The following is a 25,355-nucleotide window of genomic DNA, read 5'->3' on the forward strand; positions in this document are numbered from 1 at the left end:
TGAAAAATTAAATATATACTTTTTAATTACAATGTTTTCCTTTTTTCCCCGATAATTCTTGGATGCAAAAAAAATAATATCAACGATTCGTAATACGAGCAAAAAATATTTACAAAATAAACATAAATATTTATGGTCTTATGAATTTGTTGGAGTGTATTCAACACATCTTGATGGATCCGTGGGGAAAAGATGTTGGCATTTTGTCATCAGTCGTTTCAATCCTTGTATGTATTTTCTTTGTGTTTCATCATTCAACACGTGCGCTACATTCTTTGAAAAGATTTTTTCCCTCCCTGTTCTAGCGTGAATACCGACCATAGTGACACCAATGGGCCAAGGAGCGTTGCCGATTGCCATTTGTAAATATGCATCACTCGCCTGAAATGTTAATTTATTTATTTCAAGAAATAGAGAAAAAAAAAGTTTGTAAACCTTACCATGATATAATTTCTGTCCAATAGATGTCTTACGATTTCTGTTAAACTGTCCAGAATATCTTCAGGGAGTGTTTTATTTTTCAGCTTGTTCAATAATGGCTTTAAATACTGTTGTGTCTGGGTGTATGTTGCAAGGGCCATTTTTCCTTTAGTGGTAATTTTCTCTGCCTCACTCCTTTTATTCAGCTCTTCACCCCACAAACGTATCATAAGCTAAGTAAAAAAAAATTGATTAAATAAAATAGATTAGGGAAAAAAAATAGCTCATTTACCTGAAGGAAATGTATAATAATGTCCATATCATATTTAGCATCTCCTCTTCCAAGTTTAACAGCCATTTGCTGAACTTCTTCATAGGTTATTGGCTTTTCCTGTTTTTTCCTGTTATCAACATCTGCTGAATCATCAGCTTGCGTTTTTAATAATTCATCCAAATATGCCTGATCCACTTTTTCCATTGCCTCTTGAAAATCATTTCTGAAGCCCTAAAAATGTTGATTAAAGAATAAAAATAAATTTACAATTCTTGTAACAGACTGTAAGTGTAGAAACTAACTTTGTTCGGTTCTGGTTCAAGAATTTCACATTTTCTTAACCGTTTGAAAGCATCAAATTCGCTCTCTCCAAAAAGAAGGATAGGCTCTCCTCGTTCTCGTAACCTTTTTATTACTTCCTTTCTTGACAGGGCGGACTTATCGATTACATCCTCAACAGGGCATGATATACCTGGAATTATTTAATTTTATAAATAAGCACATAACACAAATAAAATAATAGCAATCAAATAACGAGTTGTGCCTGCATTAAACCTCATAAACATGAAAATGATACCTCAATGTTTTTCAGCACTTTCAAAAACAGCAATATGTGTTAATAAATTCTCGGAGAATGGAACATCTAGACCAAAATTTGGACTGAGATAAAACTTGACTATGTGTTGTGCCAACAAGTGGATTTTGAGTAGCTTCTTGTGTGTTGAGCTGATGACACTCGAATGAAGAGGTCAGTTGTGCCTCAGCTTTGTGACAGAGAACCATGACCGGAACAGTGACATATATGACTTTCGGCTGAGAGGACAGTTCCACCCATTATAGTTGATGTGAGGCTAATAGTTCTACTGACTTCAGTAAACATGCAAAACTTATGAGAGATGAATCAATTAAAGTTAATTGGCTATACTTGAGTATGATACATCTTGTTTATCTTTTTGGGGGTTTCAACAACAGAGGACATCAACCCCTTGGATTACAGTGTTTTCGAAAATAGCTTATTTGTATGTACTCTGGGTTTGAATTCAGGGACAGTGATGAGTGTTTAACACTAATCATTGTGACAACTGACACTAATGTTCTTTTTAAATCAAGGCATGAGAAGTAATTCCTGTCATACAGGAGGGGCTTTCCAATGGATGTTCCACACAAGAGGTCAAACCGCTTTACAATACATTTTTCTTACTTCAAAGACATGGGCTCTGTAGGGATTCGAGCCCAGAACCGCTAGCATGGCAAATACGAGTAGGTCACCTAGCCTCTGTAGTCCCCCCGATAATGATAATTTATTTATTGATTATGATTTTAGTGGTCAATTTACCAAGTTACTTCTTTCAATTAATTATTCTTTTTTATGTAAGGTTTTTGGTTGAGATAAAACACCTTACATAAAAAAAATAATAATTAATTGAAAGTTATTTATTTATTTTTAATTGTAAATTACAAGGAATGATGCTGATAATGTTTTCTTTTATTTTATTTTAATAAAATGTTTTGAAAGTTTACCAATTTGGTTTTATTTGGGTCAGGTCCCTATTTTTTATATTTATATTTATATTTATATTTATTTTTATTTATTTATTTATTTTTTAATTGTTTGAGTTTAGAAGGGTCCTTCAGGTCAACCACACTATGCAGGAGGCCTGGACCAATAAACTTGGGTAAACAACTGGACAGTACGAGGAATAAAACCCCAACAGACAGGTAATATAATACAAAGGGTATCATTAAGACCAATGGCTTGTATAGTATTTAATAAAAGAATTAGCTGCACACGAATACCAGAAATATGTTCCGAGACTTTGTTACAGCAATCCCTACAGGAAAGACTGCAGGCGGAGAAAGATGGTTAATGTGCTAAGTCTACTTCCAAAAAGAGAACTACTCAAGTTGTTGGGGATGCCATGGTAAGAGGCCTAGCATCTTGCCACAAAAAAGAATCCATCCTTAATGAGTCTAAAACCTGGTGGAACAATACCACAGATATGAGGCACACAAAGAAATTCATAGAAGGGCCATCCACAAGACTTACAAAGGATTTACTTGAGGACAACCTTAACAGAACCAGGATTCTGGTTGGACACCTGACAGGGCACTGCCGCCTAAGAAGGCATATGCACCGGATAGGAGTACAGACAGAAGGAACAAAAAGAAAGTGCAGATATTACCAGGAAAAAGAGGAGCGGGACACATCTTGTGTTTTTGTGAAGCTCTATGTGGGTGCAGATTCTTGCAACTAGAGGAGGAAAAGCCACAAGTAAGTTTTATGTGCATAAAGATTTGCAAGTCTACACTAAGGAGTTTGACCAAGACTATGGAGGTTGAGTGACCCGAAGCTGGCTAGTGAGTTATCAAAAACAGAAACCCCTGTGGCCACTTCTTTTACTCATATTTATTCTATGCCTTATATCTCTTACTTTCATATCGCAGGCCAATGTTAAACAAATATTGTTGTCGATTATTAGCCAAAATAAATCTCATGTATTTTCAACGTCAATTTTATGTTTAAAAAAATTGATATGCAGTCAATGACATGTTTTAAATTCACTAATTTCATGGTCCGCTTGATCAATTAATATATTACAATTAATTAACGTTTTTAGTTGAGATAAAAAAGTCAATGGCACGAGCGGGATTCGAACCCACGATCTTCGGCTAGATACGCCACTGCTCTACCACTTGATCTATCGTGACCTCGATCCACTCGGACACTAACTTCCCATCTCAACCCGCTCGTGCCATTGACTTTTTTATCTCAACTAAAAACCTTAATTAATTGACATGTTTTAACTTAATTTCCTATGCTGAAAGCAACTTGTTGACATTAATGTTTCACAGTAAACCAACGACCATACCGACACCACCCCATCTGATTTTTCCCCATGTCGTGTCAGTAGTTTCTACAGTCAAAATAACATAGAGAACATCATCTGAATAATGTAAAATGAACCAAATGTAATATATATGTTTCAACGAGATAAAATGTTACCAGATTTTGTCTCTTCCTCTTTCTCCTCTTTTGGTTTTTCTCCTCCATATTTTTCATAATATTCTTCCTTTTCCTTCTGAACTAATTCTGATCGTTTAAAATACTTCTTGGCCGGTTGCTGTAAGTTTTCAAATCGTTAAGAGAAAATTAGTTATGGTGTCATAGTTATAACGTACCAGAAGCTGTTTTTCCTGGAGCAACTTCCTTTTCCTTTCAATTTCCTGCTTTAAAATGTCCATAGCGATTTTTTAAAGATTTGCCATTTTAAAAAATAAATAAATGTGTTTAACCAATTCGGGCGGACGTTGTAACTTGGTGAGAATTCTGCGTTGTTTTAAACAACAACAAACAAACTGCAAAACACCAACAAATGTAGATGAAACCTTCTTGCAGGCAACCACTAGGTCAAATCCAATCCAAGTCAACAAAAGAAAGTAAATTTAAGGAGATCAACGAAACCTGGACAATCTTGTGTATATATTATTATTATTATTGTATTAGATAATATTCTTATTATTACATTTAAGAAAATGACCTTTTTTAATATTTAAACAAATAAATTCTCTTTTATTCATGTAATAGCACATTTTAAAACAAAACAAAAAAAATCATTAAAAAGTATTATTATTTTTAACTATTTACTGAGTATAATTTGGTTTTAACTCGTGCAATTAAAATATTCTTGTTTATTCAGTTTAATCTGTGAACTGTATAGTTATTAACATTTTTTAGGCATATCTAAAACAATTGAGCATCCGATGGAAAATAAACTAAAGGTATTGTTTATTGAAAGTAGTTATAAGTATATTGCTTTTTGTTTTAACTTCTTATAAATATAATATCTTCTGAAAATATATATAGAGGATATCTGCATATATTTTATGATCTGTTCATACATATTTATTTTTGAAGTGTAAAAAAAAATCCGTATATAAAAAGTGATTAAATATATAAATATCTTTTAGCTTTGAGTTGGTCTGGGAATGCCTAAAAAATTTCCAAGTACATAGGGAAAATTAATGTAACACTAATATATTTATAACAGGACATAAAGGAAACAATGTAAACAAATTAGCAATTAGAATAAGAAGCACCCTCACTCCTCGTACCAGTACGACAAGCATACACAAAAGTATGCAAAAAAATATTGAGTAGTTACAGGCATTTAGGAGGACTTAACATCTAACTACTGGAACGTTGGGTGTGACAGATGAGGGATCGGAACAACTTTACAGTTCACATTCTTAAGTAAAAGTCCAAAATTTATGCATGGATTCAAACAGAACTACCAGCTAAAAGTTTTTGAAAGTAAAACTTAAAATGTAGAAATGTGTTGTATTTAGTGATCGTTAATTAATGATTATTTGGAGATAGTGAATTTCACACAAGACCGCATCTCACGATCTCCAAATAATAATTAAAATGTAGAGAAAAACAAGTAAAATTCCAAGTGCAAAAAATTAGAAAATGTTTATTGCTATATCTTTCAGCTAGCATGTAGGATTAAGGATAATTAAGTATCATTTTAATTTTTTATGGGAAAAAACAAGCAGATGATACTTGTCTCCTCTACCAAGTTGTTGCAATCCCCATTAATTTAATTTTTACTCTTTTTTTCTGGTGGTTTGCAACAGCAAATGTCATTCCAACCCTTGGGGTCCTGAAAAAAGCTCATTTGTAAATATGTTGGGTTTGAATCCAGCAACTCTGAATTTAAATGTTAAACCCGTATAATGATGAGTTGCCATGTCAACACTTTAACCGTGGTAACCACGGATACCCCAATAAATTAATTAAAAGTTGTTTTTAAAATTACCAGGGACCCCACGAAAAAAAGACAATTTTTGGGCTTAGATTCTTAAATTCTCTTTGGGTTTTTTTCAAATTCACATATATTTTCTTCTCCTTTTTTTGATTTTAGATTTGGTCTTCTTTTACCAGTTTCAGTTCACTTTGGTTTTGATTGATCCAGAATATTTTTTGGGGGGAGAGGTTAAGGTATCACAATCCACTTGATTATTTTCTGAGTCTACTGATCTTATACAAGATTTAACTATATTTCAGTTATTTTAAAATGCCTTCTTGGTCTCTTACTTTTGGCGTTCAGTAAGGTGCATTATATTGCCCTTTACAACTTTCTTGGACACTGTAGACTTTTTTAAAAATAAATATGTAGCAATTAATTAAGGTTTTTAGTTGAGATAAAAAAGTCAATGGCACGAGCGGGATTCGAACCCACGATCTTTGACTAGATACGCCGCTGCTCTACCACTTGAGCTATCGTGACCTCGATCCACTCGGACATCAACTTCCCATCTCAACCCCACCTTTTGAATTTGAATTGAGATGGGAAGTTGGTGTCCGAGTGGATCAAGGTCACGATAGCTCAAGTGGTAGAGGAGCGGCATATCTAGTCAAAGATCGTGGGTTCGAATCCCGCTCGTGCCATTGACTTTTTTATCTCAATTAAAAACCTTAATTAATTGTAATATATTAATTGGTCAAGTGGACCACGAAATTAGTGAATTTAATAAATATGTAGCTATAATTGGTTTGAGTATTTGTAAAAATGTTTTCTAGATCCTATGTCTACATGGATACAGGCAAGATGGGCCTACATTTAGATCTAAAATAGGCTCTCTAAGAAAAGCTTTTAAAAATATTATCTTCGATACTGTGGATGCACCTCACATATCAAATATTCCTAGTCATGATGCTGAAAATAAGCAAGATTTAGCTGCCTCGAGTATGTTTGAAATAAAATGTATATATTTCAATTGTTTAATTTTTTTCATTAATTAGATCCTAGAAGTTGGTGGTTCACAGACACTAATAAAACTTATGTATCCAAAATTGAGAGTGACATTGCAGAATGTTTTGAAGAAAGTGTTTCTTACATTCAGGACCATGTAAATAAAAACGGCCCTTATGATGGTCTATTTGGCTTTTCACAAGGTGCAACATTTGCAGCCTTGATTTGTTGTTTGATACAAAAAGGAGGTAATTATTATTAACAGGTTTTTTATTGTTTAAAATCTAAACATTAAATAAATTGTTTTATATGTTACAGAATTCCAAGCAAATTTTAAATTTGTTATTATTGGTGCTGGTTTTCGTTCTTTGTGCAAACCGCATTTACATTATTATAATACAAAATTAGTAATCCCTTCATTGCACATCATCGGTGAAACCGATCAAGTTATTTCAAAAGGTAAATTCAGCAAATTCACATTCTAGATACAATATTTTCGTTTGGAAAACATAATGAGGGGTAAAATCAACACCCAAAAAAGATTTGTGCAGATGCTACAACCTACATATAATTTTCCAGAAGTTATTTTTTTTAATTCACTATTTTTCGAGGTCCGCTTGACCAATTAATATCATCCAATTAATTAAGGTTTTAAGTTGAGACAAAAGCCGAAGGTCGTGGATTCGAATCCCGCTCGTGACACTGACTTTTTTGTCTCAACTTAAAACCGTAATTAATTGGATTTTTTTAAAATAATTACTTGTCAGTTTTTATTTGGTGTATTATATTTATTTATTTATTTTTTCAATGCAAGCCATTGTTTTTTCCTCTTTCTTCTTCCATTGATGATCAGCAGATCCAACTTTGCATATGTAGTTCTAATTTCTGAACCTGACCAGTTCTGAACTTTCAATTTTCATATGGCTTAGTTGACTCCAATTTTTCATTTACTACCCTATATTTCCATTCAGATTTTTCACTATCTTCAGTGTTCAATTATAAAATGTTCATGCATTAATGTATTTTTGGTTCTAATGAAAATCCTCTTGGCTTCTTTTTTATCAAGAATAAAGGCACTGAGGTCTTTCAATCCCTTATTGTGTAGGTTTATTTGTTTTAAATTTAAAAATATGGTGTTTACACATTATAAATTTGTATATATCATGAGAAGCCAACTTTTTAATAAGAAAAACTTTTCAGTAAGAATTTTTAAAAGAACATGTTAATAAGAAAAATTGGGAGTGTTTAGCTTCGACATAGATAAATGCTTTGTGAATTTAACGTTGTTTTGAAATGTGAAGACCTGGATTACTTTTTTATCTCCCCCTTCGTGGATTCAGAAGAAACACCAATCCTGACAAGCAAAATGTTCTAATTTACTAATACATTCTTGTTCAAATGTAATTTTAGCCACAATTATTACAATTATAAATAATATTTGTTTTCTGTATATTTTCAGAGAGGTGTGAAAGTCTATTGGAAATCTTTGAAAACCCTCAAATACTAAGGCATCCTGGAGGGCATTACATTCCAGCTTCTAAGGAATTCAAACATGTTTATAAAGAATTTTTTGATAGATTTCGATGAACTGTGACAAAATAATTATGTATCCTATACTTTAATAAAAAAAAAATACGGATCACACGCAAGAAAAGATACCTTATAATCGTGAATAATGCTGAAGTTTTGATCTTGCATTAATAACTGACAATATCATCTGCATATCCTTTGATTTTTTTGTACATATTTTTTTAAAGACTTCTGTCATTGCAAGCCCTTTGGTATGGAGTCAACCATTTTGGAGTGGCCAAAGATAAACATAATAAATATTTATAACCAAAACAAACATATCTGACTAATAAATATACACATATATTAAACACAAAAAATAAGTTAAAAAATCACTTAGTCAATAACTATATTTATGTAGTTTCAAAGAACTTTTGAAACATCGAAGTGATGATTCGATACCTGAAGTGGATAAATGCATGGTATGGTCACATTTGAAATGCATAAGGGTTGTAATTGAGTAAATGTATTTATTAGTTTGATTGTTTAGAGGTGTGGTTCCATCGTGCCACAATAGGACTTAACATCCAACTACCTGTTGTAGTGTCGCAGACTAGGATCAAACCACTTTACAAGACATTTTTCATACTATTATCAATTAAAAAGCCATGGGCTGTCGGAATTCGAACTCAGGTAAATATGAGTCAGACAGCCTAACCACTCAGCCACCTATTCCCCTAAATTAGATAGGTTATGTGTTCAAAGAATGTGGGTGAGACGGCGTAGTACCCTCAAGTACCCCAGTGACTGACAATTTTTTAACAGTATACGCTATGTAAAATAAGTTTTGTATGAAAGTATTTATTAGCATGAATAAAGTGGGATCTCGGTGAAATATTGGTAACCACCCAACTTAGCTTTAGGTGTGTGTTTGTGTGAATATTTGTTTTCAAAGTGTTGTTTAAGCCTTATCACCATATATGGAGAAATAAATAATTTATGAGAGAAAACATCCCAGTTTCCATGGAAAATAAAAAATCGTAAAGCTTTCATACAGGAGCATCATTCACATGCTGACAAAACACGAGATGGAAAATATGTGAGAAGCCGACAAACACAAATTTATATTATCAATGGCCAGAATATGTATTCTTCTCAAGTAAAGCCCCCTAAAAGTACCTCTGATGTTCTGCATAAACTAAGCTAATTGCTTGGTTGTTAATAACTCTCAGACATTTCTGTTGTAAAAAATTTAATTTAGGTCAATCGAAGTGGTCTGTATGTAGCAAAGGTACCTAGTTGTTAAAGGATATGACTTTACATAAAATGCATCCTAAATTTAACAATCCAATGGATAATGTCAAGCTGTCCTGTACATATTAAGCTTTTGTTTAAAAGAAAAATCAAGCGATTCCTGACTTACAAGGAAACACCCATTTTACAGTACTTATTCAGTTCAACTATTCAAAAATTTCAGGGACATTGTTATGCATCGAACTCAATAGCACGGAAATCACAACTCTGACACAAGAGCCTCTGCGATCAATTTCTTACACTAAACTTTTAATTTAATGTTCTCTCCTTTTTCAATTTAATAAATTGAAATTTTCTATTCTTAAATAAGGGTTTTAGTTGAGATGAAAAAAAGTTAATGGCACGAGAGGGGGATTCGAACCCACGACCTTCGGCTAGATATGCCGCTGCCCTACCAACTGAGCTATCGTGACCTCGATCCACTCGGACATCAACTCCCCATCTCAACCCCACCTTATGAGTTTTCCCTCCTTTTTGCCATTTTTCAAATGTCGTGTAATCGGTTTGGATTCTCGACGACAATTGAAATGGCGACGGAGAGCTTTAGTGAAGTGTACTTCATTTTTAAATCATTAATTCACTACTTTCGTGGTCCGCTTGACCAATTGATACATGACAATTAATTAAGGTTTTTAGTTGAGATGAAAAAAAGTTAATGGCATGAGAGGGATTCGAACCCACGACCTTCAGCTAGATACGCCGCTGCTCTACCACCTGAGCTATCGTGACCTCGATCCACTTGGACATCAACTCCCCATCTCAACCCCACCTTATGAGTTTTCCCTCCTTTTGCCATTTTTGGTGTAGTGTAGTGGTAGAGCAGCGGCGTATCAAGCCGAAGGTCGTGGGTTCGAATCCCTCTCGTGCCATTAACTTTTTTTCATCTCAACTAAAAACCTTAATTAATTGTCATGTATTAATTGGTCAAGCGGACCACGAAAGTAGTGAATTTTCTATTCTGTTGATCAGTCCTAAATATATACATGCTGAATGAATAGGATAAAAAGAAAGAAAAACACTATGTATTAAAAAAACATTGCTTTAATAAAAAGACAAGTGAAAAATAAAATTACTCTCACATATTCTACTAAAAATAATTTTAAAAAGTTTACTTCAATCTTAATATTTCACATAAAATTGAGTGAAAGTTAAATTCAATACGATTAGATAAACTGTGTACACTGGTACACAAATTAGCAATGAAGGAACATAAATATATGTATAAAATATATAAATAAAAGTAACTCAATTAGATCACAGAAGTTTCAACTAAAACAAATTATCTCTTATTCTATTATAAATCTTAAGTCAAAGCAGAAAGTTTAATAATATATCTATGTGCAATAAAGTTGAAACTAGAAAAGTAATCTATACGTTCCTTACATGGTAACATTCTCCAATTTCAATTTTTTTTACATATATGTAACTTTTTTTACAATTTTTTGTACTGTTAAATAGCTTGATTCCAATGAGAATATATGACAAAATAGTTCTTGACAAAGCAAAGATCTAGAAAATATATAATTTTGCCCTGTACATATGAAAAGCTTTGATAATACTGATGTACATAAATAAGAGCATGCTTAAAAAAATATGTCACAAAAAAAAGGAATAGATAAATTTTTACATTCTATTTACACAACATTGATTAATATTATTATACACTACATATTTATCAGTCTTTAAAAAAACCAAGAAAAAAAATATACAACAGCTCACCTTCTCAATAAATTGGCTAAATCCAAAATTAGTCAAGAATTATTGTTTCTAAAGATTCTTTTGCAAATGACATGGTTATGCGTTTTTCAGCTTCTCTGATGCTGTTTAAAACAGGATTTATAATTGAATCGGGGAATTTTTTTTCTTTGGCTTCAACAATCAATTCTTTTAATTTGGACAAATCAGAGAGTTGACAATTGTCATCTTCCAAAAAACTATTTACAGAATACATCCAAGCGTCAAAAGTTTCCGCTTTTAACTTCAACTTATGCAGTAGGACTGATAACTCGCTTAAGTTGAATCTATATTTTAGCCTGTGCTTGTTTGGTGGACACTCGGTGCATAGTTGATCGTGATGTTGCAGGCAGACCAATTTGAAGGGTTTACAATCACAAGTTACCCCAGAAACAAAGCAGAGTGTCTTACAAAAATCACACTGTCTTTCTTCATCGGTGTATTTTTCAAATATGTCTCGCCTCGACTCTCTCACACCCCAATCGAAAATGTGTTTCCTCATTTTCTTCTCGAACACAACCATTTGTAGCATGTCATAAAAGGTCGCTGCAGCTATTCTAGGGTCGATATTTTCTGCGTCGAGTGCTATCTTACAAATGAGCTCGTCATGGGAGAAAACACAGTGGCGGTGAATTATCGAGTAATGAGTGACACATTCACGACCCATCATCAACCAATCTGCAGGGCCAAAATTCACTGCTTCAGCGCAGTTATATCCTTGATTGAATCCGGAATGGTATGCCCTTGGAAAAGTAATCACAAACTCTCCCGCCGACTGGTCAGTCCTGTAAACCGGTATTCCATCGTTTATAAGAGCAGTGGGGTTTAACATCGTCGTGAGTTGGTGGAGTAAATCAGGCTGAATTTCAAACAATTCCGGTGCTACTTTCTTCATCGTTATTTCAAACTCCGGAGCAAAATTCCCCGGCACGCCATACCAAGTTTTGGGTTCGCCCCAGTGCAGATAATTAATCGAATAGCTCCAATGATCTTCGATATGCCAGCAAAAGGTGGCAAAGCACATACCGACGTACATCCAAGGTGTTTTTACACCGGATATTTTCCCCGGGATATGGCCAAACACAGAACCATCCAGTACTGGGAAATTGTTGAGATTCCAGGGTGAATTTACATACTTCATGATATCAGGATTATCTGTTATTGGGTTTATGGTGTCTTTTGTAGGAAATCCTGAACCTCGGTCGATGGAGTGAAGATCAGAGCCATATTCAACTGTCACAGTCTCATCGATCGATGATACAATCTTCCAAAATTCTTTTTCAACTATAGACAAGGGAACTGTATGAGCGGGTCGTTTAAAATAATTGGTTTTAAACGCATCTGCCATCTCACCAAATTCGACTAATGTATATTCACGATCTGCTTCCTCAAAGCCGAAAGCATCCTCCCTTTTGGCGACTTCCTCAGCAATGCATTTTGGGCATCTCCAGGCGCATTTAGGATTGGTCGGCAAAGGCTGTAAGAGGCATAATTTATGGTAACTCTCCTTACAATTTGTGCAAAATAGAAGCTTTTCTTTTGATGACTCTCTTCCCATACAACTGAGACATTGGTATCCTTTAACGAACTTTCCATCCACTTCCATTTTTATTTCAGGTGCCTCCTCTTTTATCCTTCTTGACTTTTTGTTCAAACAGTTTTCCTTGAAGATGTCGAAGGGCTTGAGGACCTTCTCGTAGTTGTACTTCAAGATTGACGACATGGCCCGGTCGTTGGACATCTTCATCCGCCTTGCGATTTTTCCCCATTTCTTCTCGGAGGACACTACATGGAAACCACCTTCACTCTGGACGACTCGGTGCAAGGAGTACAGATCCAGTGTCTTGCCGTCGTAGGTGGGTATCTTCATCCTGGTGCCTTGCAACTCCCAAAACGAAGCTATCTGGTCGAGGAAGTTGAGCTTCACCCTGGTCAGAGCTTCGAGCTCGTTCAGCCTCTGGAGTCGAGGGGTGAATCTAAAATTGGTCACGTCCGCGGCGAAAGGAGGCTGCCAATCCACCGGCGGTCTTATCCTGCAGATCCCAGTCTTCTCGGCGATCGGCCTTATTTTGTTTATGTACGACAAAGGATCCCTGAACTCCTCCTCTGTCGGATCGAACACCGGCGCTTCGGGAGGCCTTTTGAAACTTACATCCAGAGAAAACACTGGCCCGACACTGGACATGTCACCGGTGAAAAGTGCAATTATAAAACACTGACACTTTCGGGAAACTTTTCACTAAAAACCGTGCCCCTTTGAAAAAGGGTCGGCTTCCTCTACCTGACCCTTTTCCCCCGGTGACAAAGCGCACTAATCCCACCCCCAATCCATGAAAATGGAGAATCCATTGAAAACTTCGTAAAAGCGACTCGCGTCCGTCATTGCCTCCTTGAACAAACAGCTTTCCTCCTACAAAATGCAAAAATTTTACTTTTTTTTTTCTTTATTCATTCTCTTTTTTTACACACCATGCACGTTCAAAAAGCTCCGCGTTACTACTATTCTCCTTGTTTTCAATATACTTTGCGCCTGTGCTTATAGCGCTACACGTTCTAGCAACTGGCAAGTAAAAAAAATAGCAATCAAATTAAGATTTCCTTTCGACTCATGCAATACAACATGAAACGCGTTTTTTAATGTAAAAAGATAATAAAATAACTTAAAAATAAAGACAAACACATCTTTTAAAACTAAAATCCCACGCTACTCCTTCAGAAAAAAAAATCATTCGGCCATATTCGTTATCTCCATTCCGTCACTAATGCGACTTACAAAACGAAAAAACTATAAAAATATACGAACACGCCAAAATTGATTTTTTCATACAAAAATCATATTTATGTATTTTATTTTCTAAAGTATGAAATATACTTTAACAGGACGTTACTAAAGTACAGTCAGTTCCATGCTAATATTTTTCAGGATTACAAGTACCTTATTATGGTTTTATTAGCAATCAGTAAGCAATTTTTAATTGTATTAATATTTAAACATTATTGTTTTTAAAAAAGAAACAAAAATCATAAAGAAAATGAATACGAGAAAAAAATTAAAGGACAGCAAAAAAAATTGTTTTCATGCAACAAAAAAAACGTGAAATCTCACTTAAGATATGAAAGAAAGGGGCAAATTTTCCAACGCACTGGGCTTGTCGAATGGGCCGATTCGTCCTTGTCCTTTGTAGAAACGGTAGGTCAAATATTCCGTATTGTCTGGCGTCGGCGTCCAATTCCGGCCAGCCTGTTGCCAACTTTTTCCCGTAATTTTTGTTGGGGCTGTGAGCAGCTGAAAAACAAATTTTACCTTCAATGTTGCCAACGTGAAACGGACCAAGGGGTTGGTGGGAGGTGGCGACCCGCTGCAAGTGGGGATCGCGAGGCGTGATCCATCGCAGGCCGATTGGGCCAAGAATACTCCCGACCGAGTTGGAAACAGCACCTTTATTGATTTTTTAAAAATATTTATAGGAGCAAGCATGAAATGTTCACTTCGACAGGACTCTCCGGACATAACTATTAGTGAAATATAAAAACTAAATACATTTATTATTTATCTTTGAATGCCAAGTTAATAATGAATTCTTCTACATCACAGGCTGATTTGGCCATGTGCATTGAAAACAGCACTTTTTTTTTTTTTTTTTTTTTTAATATTTAAACTGCAAGTATTGATTGTTCTCTTTGACATAAGTACTCTTCAGACATAATTATTACTGAAATATAAAAAATACATACATTTACTATTTTTCTTTTAATATTAAATTGATAATGTATTTTTCTAAATTGCAGGCCAATTTCATCACGATTATGTCAAATTTACACATCACACTTATTGATTTAAAAAAAAAAATTTAGAAGCAAGCATAAAATGTTCACTTTGACAGGACTCTTCAGACATAATTATTAGTGAAATATAAAAACTAAATACATTTACTATTTCTTTTTTAATGCCGAATAGATAATATATTTTCCTATATTGCAGGATGATTTGGCCATGAATACAAGAATTAAAAACAGCACTTTTATTGATTTTTTTTAATATTTGTAGAAGCAAGTGTTGTTGTTGTTCACTCTGATAGAGGACTCTTCGGAAATACTATTATTGAAATATAATTTCTTAATATATTTATTATTTCTTTTTTAATACCAAGTAGATAATATAATTTTCTGCATCATAGGCCGATTTGACCATGATTATGTGCATTGGAAATAGCACATTTACTGATTTAAAAAAAATTATATAAACAAGAGTCGAATGTTCACTTTGACAGAAGGACTCTTTGGACATAACTATTATTGAAATATAAAAACTAAATACATTTACTATTTATTTTTTAGTAATGAATAGATAATATTTATTTTACATCGCAGACCGATTTGGCCACAACTATGTGCATTGTAAACACAACATTTATTGATTTTAAAAAATATATTTATAGAAGCAAGTGTCGATTCTTATCTTTGATAGGACACTTGGGACATTACTATTATTGAAATATAAAAACTAAATATATTATTACTTTTTTTAATCCCTAATAGGCATATTTTTCTACATTGCAGGCTGATTTGACCTCACATATATGTATTGGAAAAAGACTTTTATTGATTTTTGTAGCAAGTGTCGAATGACCAGTTTGACAGAAGGACTTTTTGGATATAACTATTTTTGAAATATAAAAACTAAATAATTTAATATTGTTCTTTTAATACCAAATTGATAGTGTATTTTTCTACACCACAGGATGATTTGGCAATGAGCATTGGAAACAGCACTTTTATTAATTAAAAAAAATATTTGTAGAAGCAAGTATTGATTTTTCACTTTGATGGAAGGATGCTTTTGATATAACTATTACTGAAATATAAAAATTAAATATATTTACTATTTATTTTTAATACAAAATATAATATTTTCAACATCATAGGCCAATTTGGTCATGAATACTTGCCTTGTGAACAGCACTTATATTGATAATTTAATATTTAAACTAGCAAATTTCAAATATTTTCTTCCTTGTTAACCATTATTGTTTATATGTACAATAGCACAGACACTGATATATTTTATTATTTGGCTTTTAATAGCGTGTATGTAATGAATAAAAAATCTTAACACCTTTAATATTATAATTAATTAATATTTTTATGTAAGGTTTCGGTTGAAATGAAAAAGTTAGTGCCACGAGCGGGGTTCAAACCCAGCCAAAGGTCGTGGGTTCAAATCCTCGTGGCACTAACTTTTTCATTTTAACCGATTCCTTACATAAAAAGATTAATTAGTTGAAAGAAGTTATTTGGTCAATCGGACCACGAAATATAATGCTATATTTTATACTATAGCATTATATAGTTTTATATAAAAATCAGGCAAATTCGAAGGAAAGAAAAACACTCAGTTCCTTTGTCAACCTATTGAGGAATATATCACCCTGATCATCACTATCAAACTATTTTTAATTATTTACATAATTAACAAATACATACAATACTAAAATTATTATTAAAATTAATAAAATCAATTAAATCAATTATTAAAAAATGATGGTCGTCCACAACACGCAAAGGGTAATTGGACATAAAACCCTCCTTTACTTTTTTTAATTAAAAATTATGGTTTCCACCATAATTAATTTATGAGTTTAGCTTAATAGAATGGACAAGGTCGACCAACTGTAACCGTACTACAATTACAATTTTATAAAGAATGGACAATTGTTAATTGTCAAACACAATACACGAACAATTCAAGAATTAAATACTTAGTTCAATAATCATTCCAAGAGTTGAAAATAGTAAAATATCCAAAGAAAAAATTGAAAAGTAAAGTTTTAGTTTAAAAAAAAAAATCTGTGTAACTATCTTTGATAATCATATCTATTTAGCACAGAAAGATTATACTATTTAAATAGTTAATACTAATAAGTAAACAGAGGAATAAAGAAGGGGTGTGGTTTTATTGTCAAGCTTTTGGAGATTACATTTCTAATAGCTGAGTTGAACAGATTTTATTATTAAAAAAAAAATATATATATATATATGATTTACAATTTCATTGTACAAAATCCTCATGAAGAACCACTTGTTCAGTCTTCATTTATAAAAACAATGAGGATATGCAAGCCAAAATGATTTTAAACAATCAAATTATGGGTACTTCTCCTATGATTGATTCTCTTGAAACACGAATATTATTAGCTTTATTCAAAACGATTGATAGATGATTATATTGGAATATTGTACAGGTCTGTGGGGTGATAAACCTGGAGCTTGATATTTCTAATTAGCAAAAACAATTATATCATGATGATTGTAGATAATTAAGCTAAAATATGAAATATTGTATTGAGATTCCCCTAAGTACTGAACCTGCAGCTTGTTCATGTCAGGTCATCGTATTCAGTGAGAATAAGAAATTATGACAACTGATGATGAGAAAGTTAAGATATTGTCTTGAGAATAAGGTCAGCAAAGTGTGAACCTTTGGCTTGTTAAACTTCGATTACACTTCATAATAGGCAAGCTAAAATGTCTGAAAATGATCGAGCTAAAATTTTGTAATCAAGATATGGAATCTGTAGTGTGTTTCCGATTGTTTCATACAGTGAGATAGGCAAACCAAGATCGTTGATATATTTCAACCTAAAATATCATTTTTGGTGATGAACCTGCAGCTAGTTTGTCTCCAATCTTTAAGCAACAGGCATCACAGCACTTTTATATTGTACTCTTTTATTAAAAAATTTAAATTTAACATACTGATCAGACTCAGCCTGTTATTTAGAGACAATGTTGTTAGGTGTGTAAATTTACTTTTTTACCACTACCAAGCAGTTGGTCGAAGGGTGTCACAGCATAGACAGGAGCGACGTTCCTCACAAACCAGGAAAACAGCTCTACAATAATTAGTTGATCAAATAAATAAGAACGTTGAAAGGTATTGCAGACCCAGACAAGAGCTTCAAGATGTTTCCCATGAATGTGGAAAACAAAGTTGCAACAGTTGGAGAACTTATCAAATAAATAACTAAGGTTAATTTAGCACTAATTTAGTGCTGAAGGATTGTAACAAGGCCAAAAAATGTAGCGACATGGAACATTGTAAACTGATGTTTTTTTTTTATTGGGGCTTCCGACATCTAGGTCATTTCAGCCCCCAACTAAGTCTATATTCTATTTACTCTTTCGAACACTACATTCATACAAATAAATACATTCATACACTTAAATACATCCATACAATACACTCATTCCGTTTGGTCGTTGGAGTACTTGATATTCCTCCACCGACCTAAACTCAAACTAATCTAGATTGGGGTCGATGGAGTACTTCTAGGGATCTGTCTTTGCCATTCCACCTGTGATGTGAGAACTCCCCTGACTTTTAATTTTCCTTTCCACCCCCTATACCGGTACAGAAATTAGTATAGAATGGGATAATTTAGAAATCAAGTCAGTCAAGAGTAGTCTCACTTCAGGTAGAAAACAGTCGATCTGGAAAAGACGAAGCCACACTTCGTCTTGGACTCAACAAGAGGACTCAGCCAGCCAGAGCCAACAAAGAACAGTTGTTGCGACTCATCGGATCAAGTCGATGGTTGAGAAACCCGAAAGGTGCTAGGGATGCTGCAGACGCTAATCGTAATGAGCGTTATTTAAGGTAAGTCCCTTTGTTATTAGACTTAACCCAGATTTAGAGCTGTGGCTGTCTTGTTAGATTAAAATTTTTTGAGGTTGTGTACATTTAAAAGACGGAATTGTGATAAAATAAATGAAGAATGTACTCTCTAGTTTATTAAACTCTTGAGCCTTACCTACTTTTACACAAGAATAAGTAGCGAAGCACTTACGCTGACTACCCTCTTATCACTTAGAGAAAAGTAAGCGAATATAGAGAGATTATCCTCTCACCAAGAATAAGAATATCTAGATTAAAGTGTTTGTAGATGATTATATTGAAATATTGGGCAGGTCTGTATGGTGATAAAGCTGAAGTTTGATCATTCTAATTAGCAAAAAAAAAAACATATCTTGATGATTGTAGATTTTCAAGCTAAAATATGTAATATTCTATTGAGGACCTTATAAGTCCTGAACCTACATGTAGTTCATCCCAGCTGTTCTGTGAGAATAATAAAATCATGATGACTGATGATGAGAAAGTTAAGAAATTGGGTTGAGGTCTTGAACCCCCAGCTTATTAACCTCTGATCACACTTCATTATACGCAAGCCAAGATGACTGAAGATGATCAAATGAAGATGTGAATTTTTAATTATCCTATTAAAACTGTGCAAACCTGGTTGATCAGAGACAATTATGCATAATATTGTATACTGAATTTGTAAAATAGATCAAATGCGTTGAAAATTTTGCAGTTTATGTTTTCTATGTTGTCTTTTTTTAAATATGTTCTAGCAGACTTTTATCATGTGATAAGTGAAATCATTCATTTGTTTTTTAATTCAACATCGTTAAAAGTTTGAAATGTTTGCGTAGAAAAAGTTATACATTTTTATAACCGTATTAAAAGTCTAGCTGTTTTAAATGGTATGGCTATAATTTAGAGACGAGACTCGAAATTGTTTAAATTGCTGAGGGACCATGGCTTCATCGCAAGGAGCGACAACAGCTCCAACTTCAGCGGGAACCACCCACAATCTCCAATGCGAAGACCGGGACAACATTTATACGGATGCTACTTCACGGCCCAAGGTATCAACGTACATACATTTTAATTTTGACATTGGGGCCGTACCGATTTTCCTGGACGGCATTACAAATCCGGTAACGTTTTTACTCCATTAAGAATAGTATATTGAAGGAAAAACTAATATTCGATCGATGACATGGGTTTTGACTTCGATTTTATTAATCATGAAAAATCAAAGCAGGTATCATCGTTAAAGTTAACCTTAAGCAAAGGATCATCGTAGTTTTCTGCCTGTTTTTAGTAGTTCGTGAAGGAAAAGTGTTGTTTACATTGTGTATTTTAATTTAGGAATTATCATGGTAAGGGCTAAAGAAAATGTTTTAAAAACATATGTTACAAATCCGAGAGTTATTTTGTTTTCCGTCAATTCCACGCCAAAGGCCGTAGTTTTATTAATATTGTTGGAAAATTCTTTTGTTTCGTTGATTGATTTTAATGATTGATGAGTGATGCGTTGCTGATCAATATTCGTTTAATTTGTATTGGTGAAATTAGGTGACCCATGAAAACTTGTAAGACGTCTAAAGCCTCACGCACAACCCTAATTTTCGCTATTGCCTGTCACCGAAATGTTTACATGTTAAAAAGGGCCCGTTGTATTTTATTAAATTTACATGACGTTTAAAAAAAAATCTAATATAATTTTATCATCAGACAAAAATGTCCAAATAGGTCTATATAAACATTTAATAATTTATTTGGTAGGATCGGAGTTGTGGTCCAATGAATGTTCTGGTGTTGAAACCAAGCTTTCAGTGTGACCTCTGGCCTGTGGTAATAGTTTGTAAAAAGTGCCATCTATTTATTTATTAAAAAACGTATTTTGAAAAAATAAAGAAAAAAAGTTTGTACATTTGATAAGAGGAAACAATTTTAAATACTGACAGGGAATCTAGCCGAGAGGAAGGTGAAAAAAGAAACACCAAAAGCTAGGCAACTACACCAGAATTCATTGGATCACATCCTCGATCATACTAAATATATTGTTGAATAATAGCTGGTTGGCCACCTTTATATCAGATATTCAAATTATATCACATTATGGGCGTAATGATAAAAATATACATTTAAGGGAAGTTTAAAATCAAAATTAAAAAACTCAATTTACAATTGTTTTGTTCTACGCTCTGATATAAGAAAGGCAAAAACTTTTTACATAATTAATTGAAATACATATGTAATACTTAGGGGGGAAAAATACAGTGAAACTACTCAATAACGCACACCCTTTGGGGAATGAAATATTGTCCGCTTTTGGGATAAGATTGGGACAAAAATGTATCGTATTACAGGATGAGCCACAATGGGGAGTACAATTGACACCCTTGGAACACCGAGGACTTTACCCTTTTCCATTACCAGAGAGAATTTTTCAAATTCACCAAGCCTACTTTTGCATAAGAGCAAAGTTAAACGATCCTTTGAAACTTTTCCTCTTTGACAACGCTCATTTTTTAACTACATAGTTTCATATGGAAGTGCTCTAAAAAATAAGGATTTTAAAAATGTTTTTGGGTTCAAAAATCAGCTCTATATTGTTTTTTTCCATTCATTTTTGTACAATGTCAGTTCTTCACTCCACTAATGGTCTTAAAAGAAATCTTATGCCGTGATCTAAATTTGTGGAGCCAATGTGAAGATGCTTTAAATTCAATTTGCCCTAAATGTTTTTCAACTTGTAAGGCTGTTACTTGGATAAGCTGACCTTGGCAAATAAAAGAAGTAAATAAATCACTCATTTAACAGATTTTCACAAAGAAAGTCTTAGATTACAAACCGAAATGACTCAAACCTGTCCGACCCTGTTATCAATAATGGAGAGTCATCAAATAAATAACTTAAATGCCTTTTTATACGTCATGGAATAAATATGTTTATAAACATGACAAAAGAACCAGACCATACTGATTTTACAGATACTCTCTGATCACATTCAATTTTAAAGTGACCCCTGTTAAAACATAATTTATAAAAACAAAGTTGTTGAAATAGTCCTCGACAAAGCAGTTTCTTAATGGGTCCAAAGTGACCTGCAACATCGCACTCCTTTTTAAGCTGAAAAGATACTGAATTGGTCAATTTGTTTGAAGTAGACAAAATGTTTGATTATGACTGGAAAGTCAAACTACATTGCAGTCAAAATAGATTTTTTCGTTTCAGAGCTGTTTTAGTGAAGTTTCTTTTATGTGCAGTTTAATTAGATGATTCATTACAATATTAAATATTTTGATGTTCTGGTGCCTTAATTAATTGACAGCATGGTTTCTGTCAAACTGATGATATTCATTGGACTCTGTGAATGGGTCATGTATGCCTTGCTCTTCCAATTGCCTTTGGGGTTTTCCTTTAGCTTTGTTCTGGACTGCAGAAAGTGAATAATTGAGTCAGCAACTTTGTCAATAGCAGCCGGGCTTTTCTTAATAGAGGCGAAAGACGTGGATAAATATGTAGTATGCAACTTTTAGTTTGGTAATGTTGGAAGCAAACTGTGACTCGCAAAAGAACACAAACCCATGGCAATTGTGCCTGGAACAGACTTGAACCAAACAAAATATATTGACTTGGCTGGGGTTTATATCATATTATATTTTATTATCATATGTTACTGCCTTCTTGAACATATACTAAAATGTCGTTCGTCTCAGACTGTTTTGACTAATCCAGTCTGTTTTGGGAATTACTTTTCTTTAAAATCATCTCAAAGATATGTAGATTAAATCAAGACTATTGACATAGACATGCTGACCATTCTTAACATAGAATGTAAATCTTATTCTATATATTTGGATTTGATCCTTGCATAAAAATAAAATTTTCTCTAATAAATGACCCTAAAATAAGTGTAACTCCTTTTGACAACATTCAATGTGCATCGGTGATGTTAGTGAACGTATGAAGATCAAATCACCATTACTTACTCAACGGTGACTTCTCTGGAGTTGAAAATGTTCCTCAATTCTTGTTAATACTATTTTTAAGCGAAGCCTAGGTTTACTAGAAACTTTGTGCTTTTCTTTTAACTTTACCCAAGCCATTCTGCGCTTTACCTGTAGTTCTGAACAAAAGGCTTTTTAACTGTTAACCACCACCAGAAAATAATTAAAATTCATCTATCAGTTCATTATACAAAATTCATCACCTTATGGTTCCGCAGGCTGACAAGCATTGTTTCTGCTTTTTAACTACAAATTAATTTTGTATTATATATTTCCAAACTGAATTTGTCTAATATTGAAGTAAAAATATAGGAGATGGCCAATTTATTAATTACTTGGTTTATCAGTAGCGACAGTAAACTACGGTTTTGCACAAACTGCAAGACAAAATTAGGGTACTGAGTTATCAGCAACTAAGTCCTCTCAGCCTTCCATACAAATTTTAAGCATACCATACATTGTTCATTATGTAATTACTTACAAACAAGTATACTCGAGTTTTTAATGCTGGTTCTGTGTTCAAATACTGACATTGATCTTGGAATTTTATTTGAAAATTAAAGAGAATTATTTGTTAAAAATTTTGCCATATTTCACAAAGTACAATTATTACCTAATGGTGAAATATTAATATTCTAGATAGGCCATCAACCCCTCTCACTAATTATTTAGGGTAATTTAAATGCATTTACTCATCCAAAACACTTATGAGTTACGAAGCACTAATATATACACTTGAAGGCCCGTCAGATATTTATTTCCTTTTTTTATATTGTATCTCTTCATGTTTAAATAAAACATTATTATTAATAATAAATTAGATTTCTCAAAATGTTATTGTCATTATACATGTAAGTTACTGATCTGTTTTTATACACAGTTATAAAATACAATTTTGTCATTTTTTAATCATTTACTTACACTACTATTCATTTCTTCTTTCAGGATGTTTTTTTAATGGTTAGACGGAAAAAACTTAGTATCTTTACAGATGCTAAAGATAATACATCGGTTTTAGAACTAAAAAGGATAATTGAAGGCTAGTATAAAGAGTTGCTTTTGTATTCAAACTTTTAATAAAAAATAAATAAAAAAAATTACAGGAATTTTAAAAGTACCACCTGAAAACCAACAATTGTTTAATAAAGATAATCAATTAATGGAAGATGATAAGACTTTAGCAGATTATGGAATGATTTCTAGTATTGCCAAAGCTCAGTGCCCAGCTACTGTAGGTCTTGCAATTAGGTAAGCATACATTTTAATTTTAAATTGCAATAGATTCTCTGTATTAATTGATTTTTTTTCTTCAATCTTAGGATGGATAATGGTGACTTCGAACCGCTAGAAATATCCCCATTGTCATCTCCACCTGATTTACCTTATGTAATGAAGACACAAGAAACCAATGGTCAAGAGCAAGCCTCCTGAATTTCTTTTTGTTCGTATTAACAAATAAGAAAAAAGCGTTTTCACCATCAGCAATGAATCTCAGCACAAGTGCAGACAAAGAAGATTAACTTTTTAGGACTAATTCTTCTTTTCCTAGTACTTATGATGGTTTGGATTCTAATTTGGTTTCTATTTCCCTTCTTTCTTTATTTTTTTAATTTATAACAGTCTTCTAATTAAAATAATCTTTTTTCCTTTTGTTTGTTTTACCGTATAGCTTAACATTATTTTATAAAGAATATTTATACATTATATTTTTTGTTGAGATAGTTCCAATCAAAATGTATTTCTTTAATTTATATATTTCATTTCTAAAGGATATCACCCTCAATATTTATCCCGTATTTTTTATATGGGTTCGCTTAGTATCTCCCTCCTCATAAAAGTTTAAAAAAAAAGTTACTCTAGATAGAGTGCTTAGTATACTTCTATCTATTTATTGAGTATAAAGTGCTTAATAAATTATCTTATATGTTTATTAAAAAAAAAAGAAACAAACAGCCTATGGTGAAGTAGTGTGCTCAAATTTTCATCTTATATTTATTTTAACAAGTGCATATAACATTGTAGTTTATTTCAAATGAAAAATTTCGAACATTATTTAAATAAAGGGCATTTTGTTTGTTTTTCTACTTATAATAATATATGAATTATTGAAATTTTTCCACAGTGAATAATAGTTATAATAAATGGGATATTTATATTATTAATGAGTTGATTCTTCCTTCTATTTCCTCTAATTACCATAAATTGAAAGTGACTGCAAACTGAGACTTTTTTGCTACGGCCAGGACATCCAAACTTCCAGACTTAAGCACTGTGATCGGAACCACTGACCGTAAAAATGTAATAAAAAAAACTATTGAAAAAAAAAAAAAAGCATCAGTAGATTGGATCAGCAGAGATGTGACATGACGAGAACTTTCGATAGGTGGCCCTGGGAGGATCTGGTTCATCCTCACTCGATTAAGGTTGACACATGGACGCTTTTCTTTTAGGGCCAAAGCCGACATGTGTTCAACATATTGGGAAGGGTTGCTTGATGTGTCCTATAATTAATTTATAGTGTCACTACTTGGCTTGATGTAGGGAAAGTATAAGAGAGCCACCCAATATGATAATTGTGCTTGAGCATGCAGCATGTATCTGGATCCTATATTCCGACTTAGCAGAAACAGGACTGTTTTATTTGATATAGAACTTTATAGATGTCTTGTTTCTAAGTGTATATTGAGAATAAATATATTTAT

At 33.0% G+C, this 25,355-nt stretch overlaps 4 protein-coding genes across 9 annotated transcripts; 2 read left to right on the top strand and 2 right to left on the bottom strand.

Moving 5' to 3' along the window:
• Window positions 1-46: 46 nt before the first annotated feature.
• Window positions 47-4,044, bottom strand: LOC106660900 (pre-mRNA-splicing factor 18). Its single transcript, XM_014383934.2, has 6 exons — window positions 3,875-4,044; window positions 3,699-3,816; window positions 997-1,166; window positions 713-925; window positions 441-653; window positions 47-381 (listed from the first exon to the last, which is right to left on the bottom strand). The coding sequence occupies exons 1-6, from the start codon at window positions 3,935-3,937 to the stop codon at window positions 139-141; spliced, it is 1,020 nt and encodes a 339-aa protein (XP_014239420.1). The 5' UTR covers window positions 3,938-4,044; the 3' UTR covers window positions 47-138.
• A 4-nt stretch (window positions 4,045-4,048) lies between these two features.
• On the top strand, window positions 4,049-8,094 carry LOC106660901 (esterase OVCA2). Its single transcript, XM_014383935.2, has 6 exons — window positions 4,049-4,171; window positions 4,431-4,474; window positions 6,279-6,444; window positions 6,501-6,698; window positions 6,769-6,909; window positions 7,910-8,094. The coding sequence occupies exons 1-6, from the start codon at window positions 4,075-4,077 to the stop codon at window positions 8,035-8,037; spliced, it is 774 nt and encodes a 257-aa protein (XP_014239421.1). The 5' UTR covers window positions 4,049-4,074; the 3' UTR covers window positions 8,038-8,094.
• Window positions 8,095-10,366: 2,272 nt separating this feature from the next.
• LOC106660886 (lysine-specific demethylase lid-like) lies at window positions 10,367-14,513 on the bottom strand. Of its 5 annotated transcripts, none has more exons than XM_014383909.2 (3): window positions 14,152-14,513; window positions 13,477-13,567; window positions 10,367-13,417 (listed from the first exon to the last, which is right to left on the bottom strand). In XM_014383909.2, exon 3 carries the CDS (start codon window positions 13,190-13,192, stop codon window positions 11,021-11,023), a length of 2,172 nt encoding a protein of 723 aa, XP_014239395.1. In that variant the 5' UTR covers window positions 13,193-13,417; window positions 13,477-13,567; window positions 14,152-14,513; the 3' UTR covers window positions 10,367-11,020. The 5 variants fall into 5 exon arrangements, with proteins under 5 accessions (XP_014239395.1, XP_014239393.1, XP_014239397.1 ...); XM_014383907.2 differs by having other exon boundaries at window positions 14,114-14,513; XM_014383911.2 differs by lacking the exon at window positions 13,477-13,567.
• A 4,931-nt stretch (window positions 14,514-19,444) lies between these two features.
• On the top strand, window positions 19,445-24,650 carry LOC106660880 (elongin-B). 2 transcript variants are annotated; one of them, XM_014383901.2, is made up of 4 exons: window positions 19,445-19,719; window positions 23,599-23,692; window positions 23,757-23,901; window positions 23,973-24,650. In XM_014383901.2, exons 1-4 carry the CDS (start codon window positions 19,609-19,611, stop codon window positions 24,082-24,084), a joined length of 462 nt encoding a protein of 153 aa, XP_014239387.1. In that variant the 5' UTR covers window positions 19,445-19,608; the 3' UTR covers window positions 24,085-24,650. The 2 variants fall into 2 exon arrangements, with proteins under 2 accessions (XP_014239387.1, XP_014239388.1); XM_014383902.2 differs by lacking the exon at window positions 19,445-19,719 and adding an exon at window positions 19,899-20,016.
• Window positions 24,651-25,355: the final 705 nt, after the last annotated feature.

This window comes from Cimex lectularius, unplaced genomic scaffold, assembly GCF_000648675.2.
Source record: "Cimex lectularius strain Harlan isolate CLEC.00 unplaced genomic scaffold, Clec_2.1 scaffold24, whole genome shotgun sequence".
Lineage (NCBI taxonomy): Eukaryota > Metazoa > Arthropoda > Insecta > Hemiptera > Cimicidae > Cimex > Cimex lectularius.

What these genes read in the sequence shown, in the direction of transcription:
- LOC106660900 (XM_014383934.2), bottom strand. Translation starts at nt 3,937, where the DNA reads ATGGACATTTTAAAGCAGGAAATTGAAAGGAAAAGGAAGTTGCTCCAG. An exon ending in AGAGGAAGAGACAAAATCTG is followed by an intron (nt 1,167 to 3,698) that starts GTAACATTTTAT and finishes AAATAATTCCAG; the next exon opens with GTATATCATGCCCTGTTGAG. An exon ending in TTATTATACATTTCCTTCAG is followed by an intron (nt 654 to 712) that starts GTAAATGAGCTA and finishes TTTTTTACTTAG; the next exon opens with CTTATGATACGTTTGTGGGG.
- LOC106660901 (XM_014383935.2), top strand. Translation starts at nt 4,075, where the DNA reads ATGAAACCTTCTTGCAGGCAACCACTAGGTCAAATCCAATCCAAGTCA. An exon ending in CGATGGAAAATAAACTAAAG is followed by an intron (nt 4,475 to 6,278) that starts GTATTGTTTATT and finishes AATGTTTTCTAG; the next exon opens with ATCCTATGTCTACATGGATA. An exon ending in TTGTTTGATACAAAAAGGAG is followed by an intron (nt 6,699 to 6,768) that starts GTAATTATTATT and finishes TATATGTTACAG; the next exon opens with AATTCCAAGCAAATTTTAAA.
- LOC106660886 (XM_014383911.2), bottom strand. Translation starts at nt 13,192, where the DNA reads ATGTCCAGTGTCGGGCCAGTGTTTTCTCTGGATGTAAGTTTCAAAAGG.
- LOC106660880 (XM_014383901.2), top strand. Translation starts at nt 19,609, where the DNA reads ATGGCTTCATCGCAAGGAGCGACAACAGCTCCAACTTCAGCGGGAACC. An exon ending in ATGCTACTTCACGGCCCAAG is followed by an intron (nt 19,720 to 23,598) that starts GTATCAACGTAC and finishes TTCTTCTTTCAG; the next exon opens with GATGTTTTTTTAATGGTTAG. An exon ending in ACTGTAGGTCTTGCAATTAG is followed by an intron (nt 23,902 to 23,972) that starts GTAAGCATACAT and finishes CTTCAATCTTAG; the next exon opens with GATGGATAATGGTGACTTCG.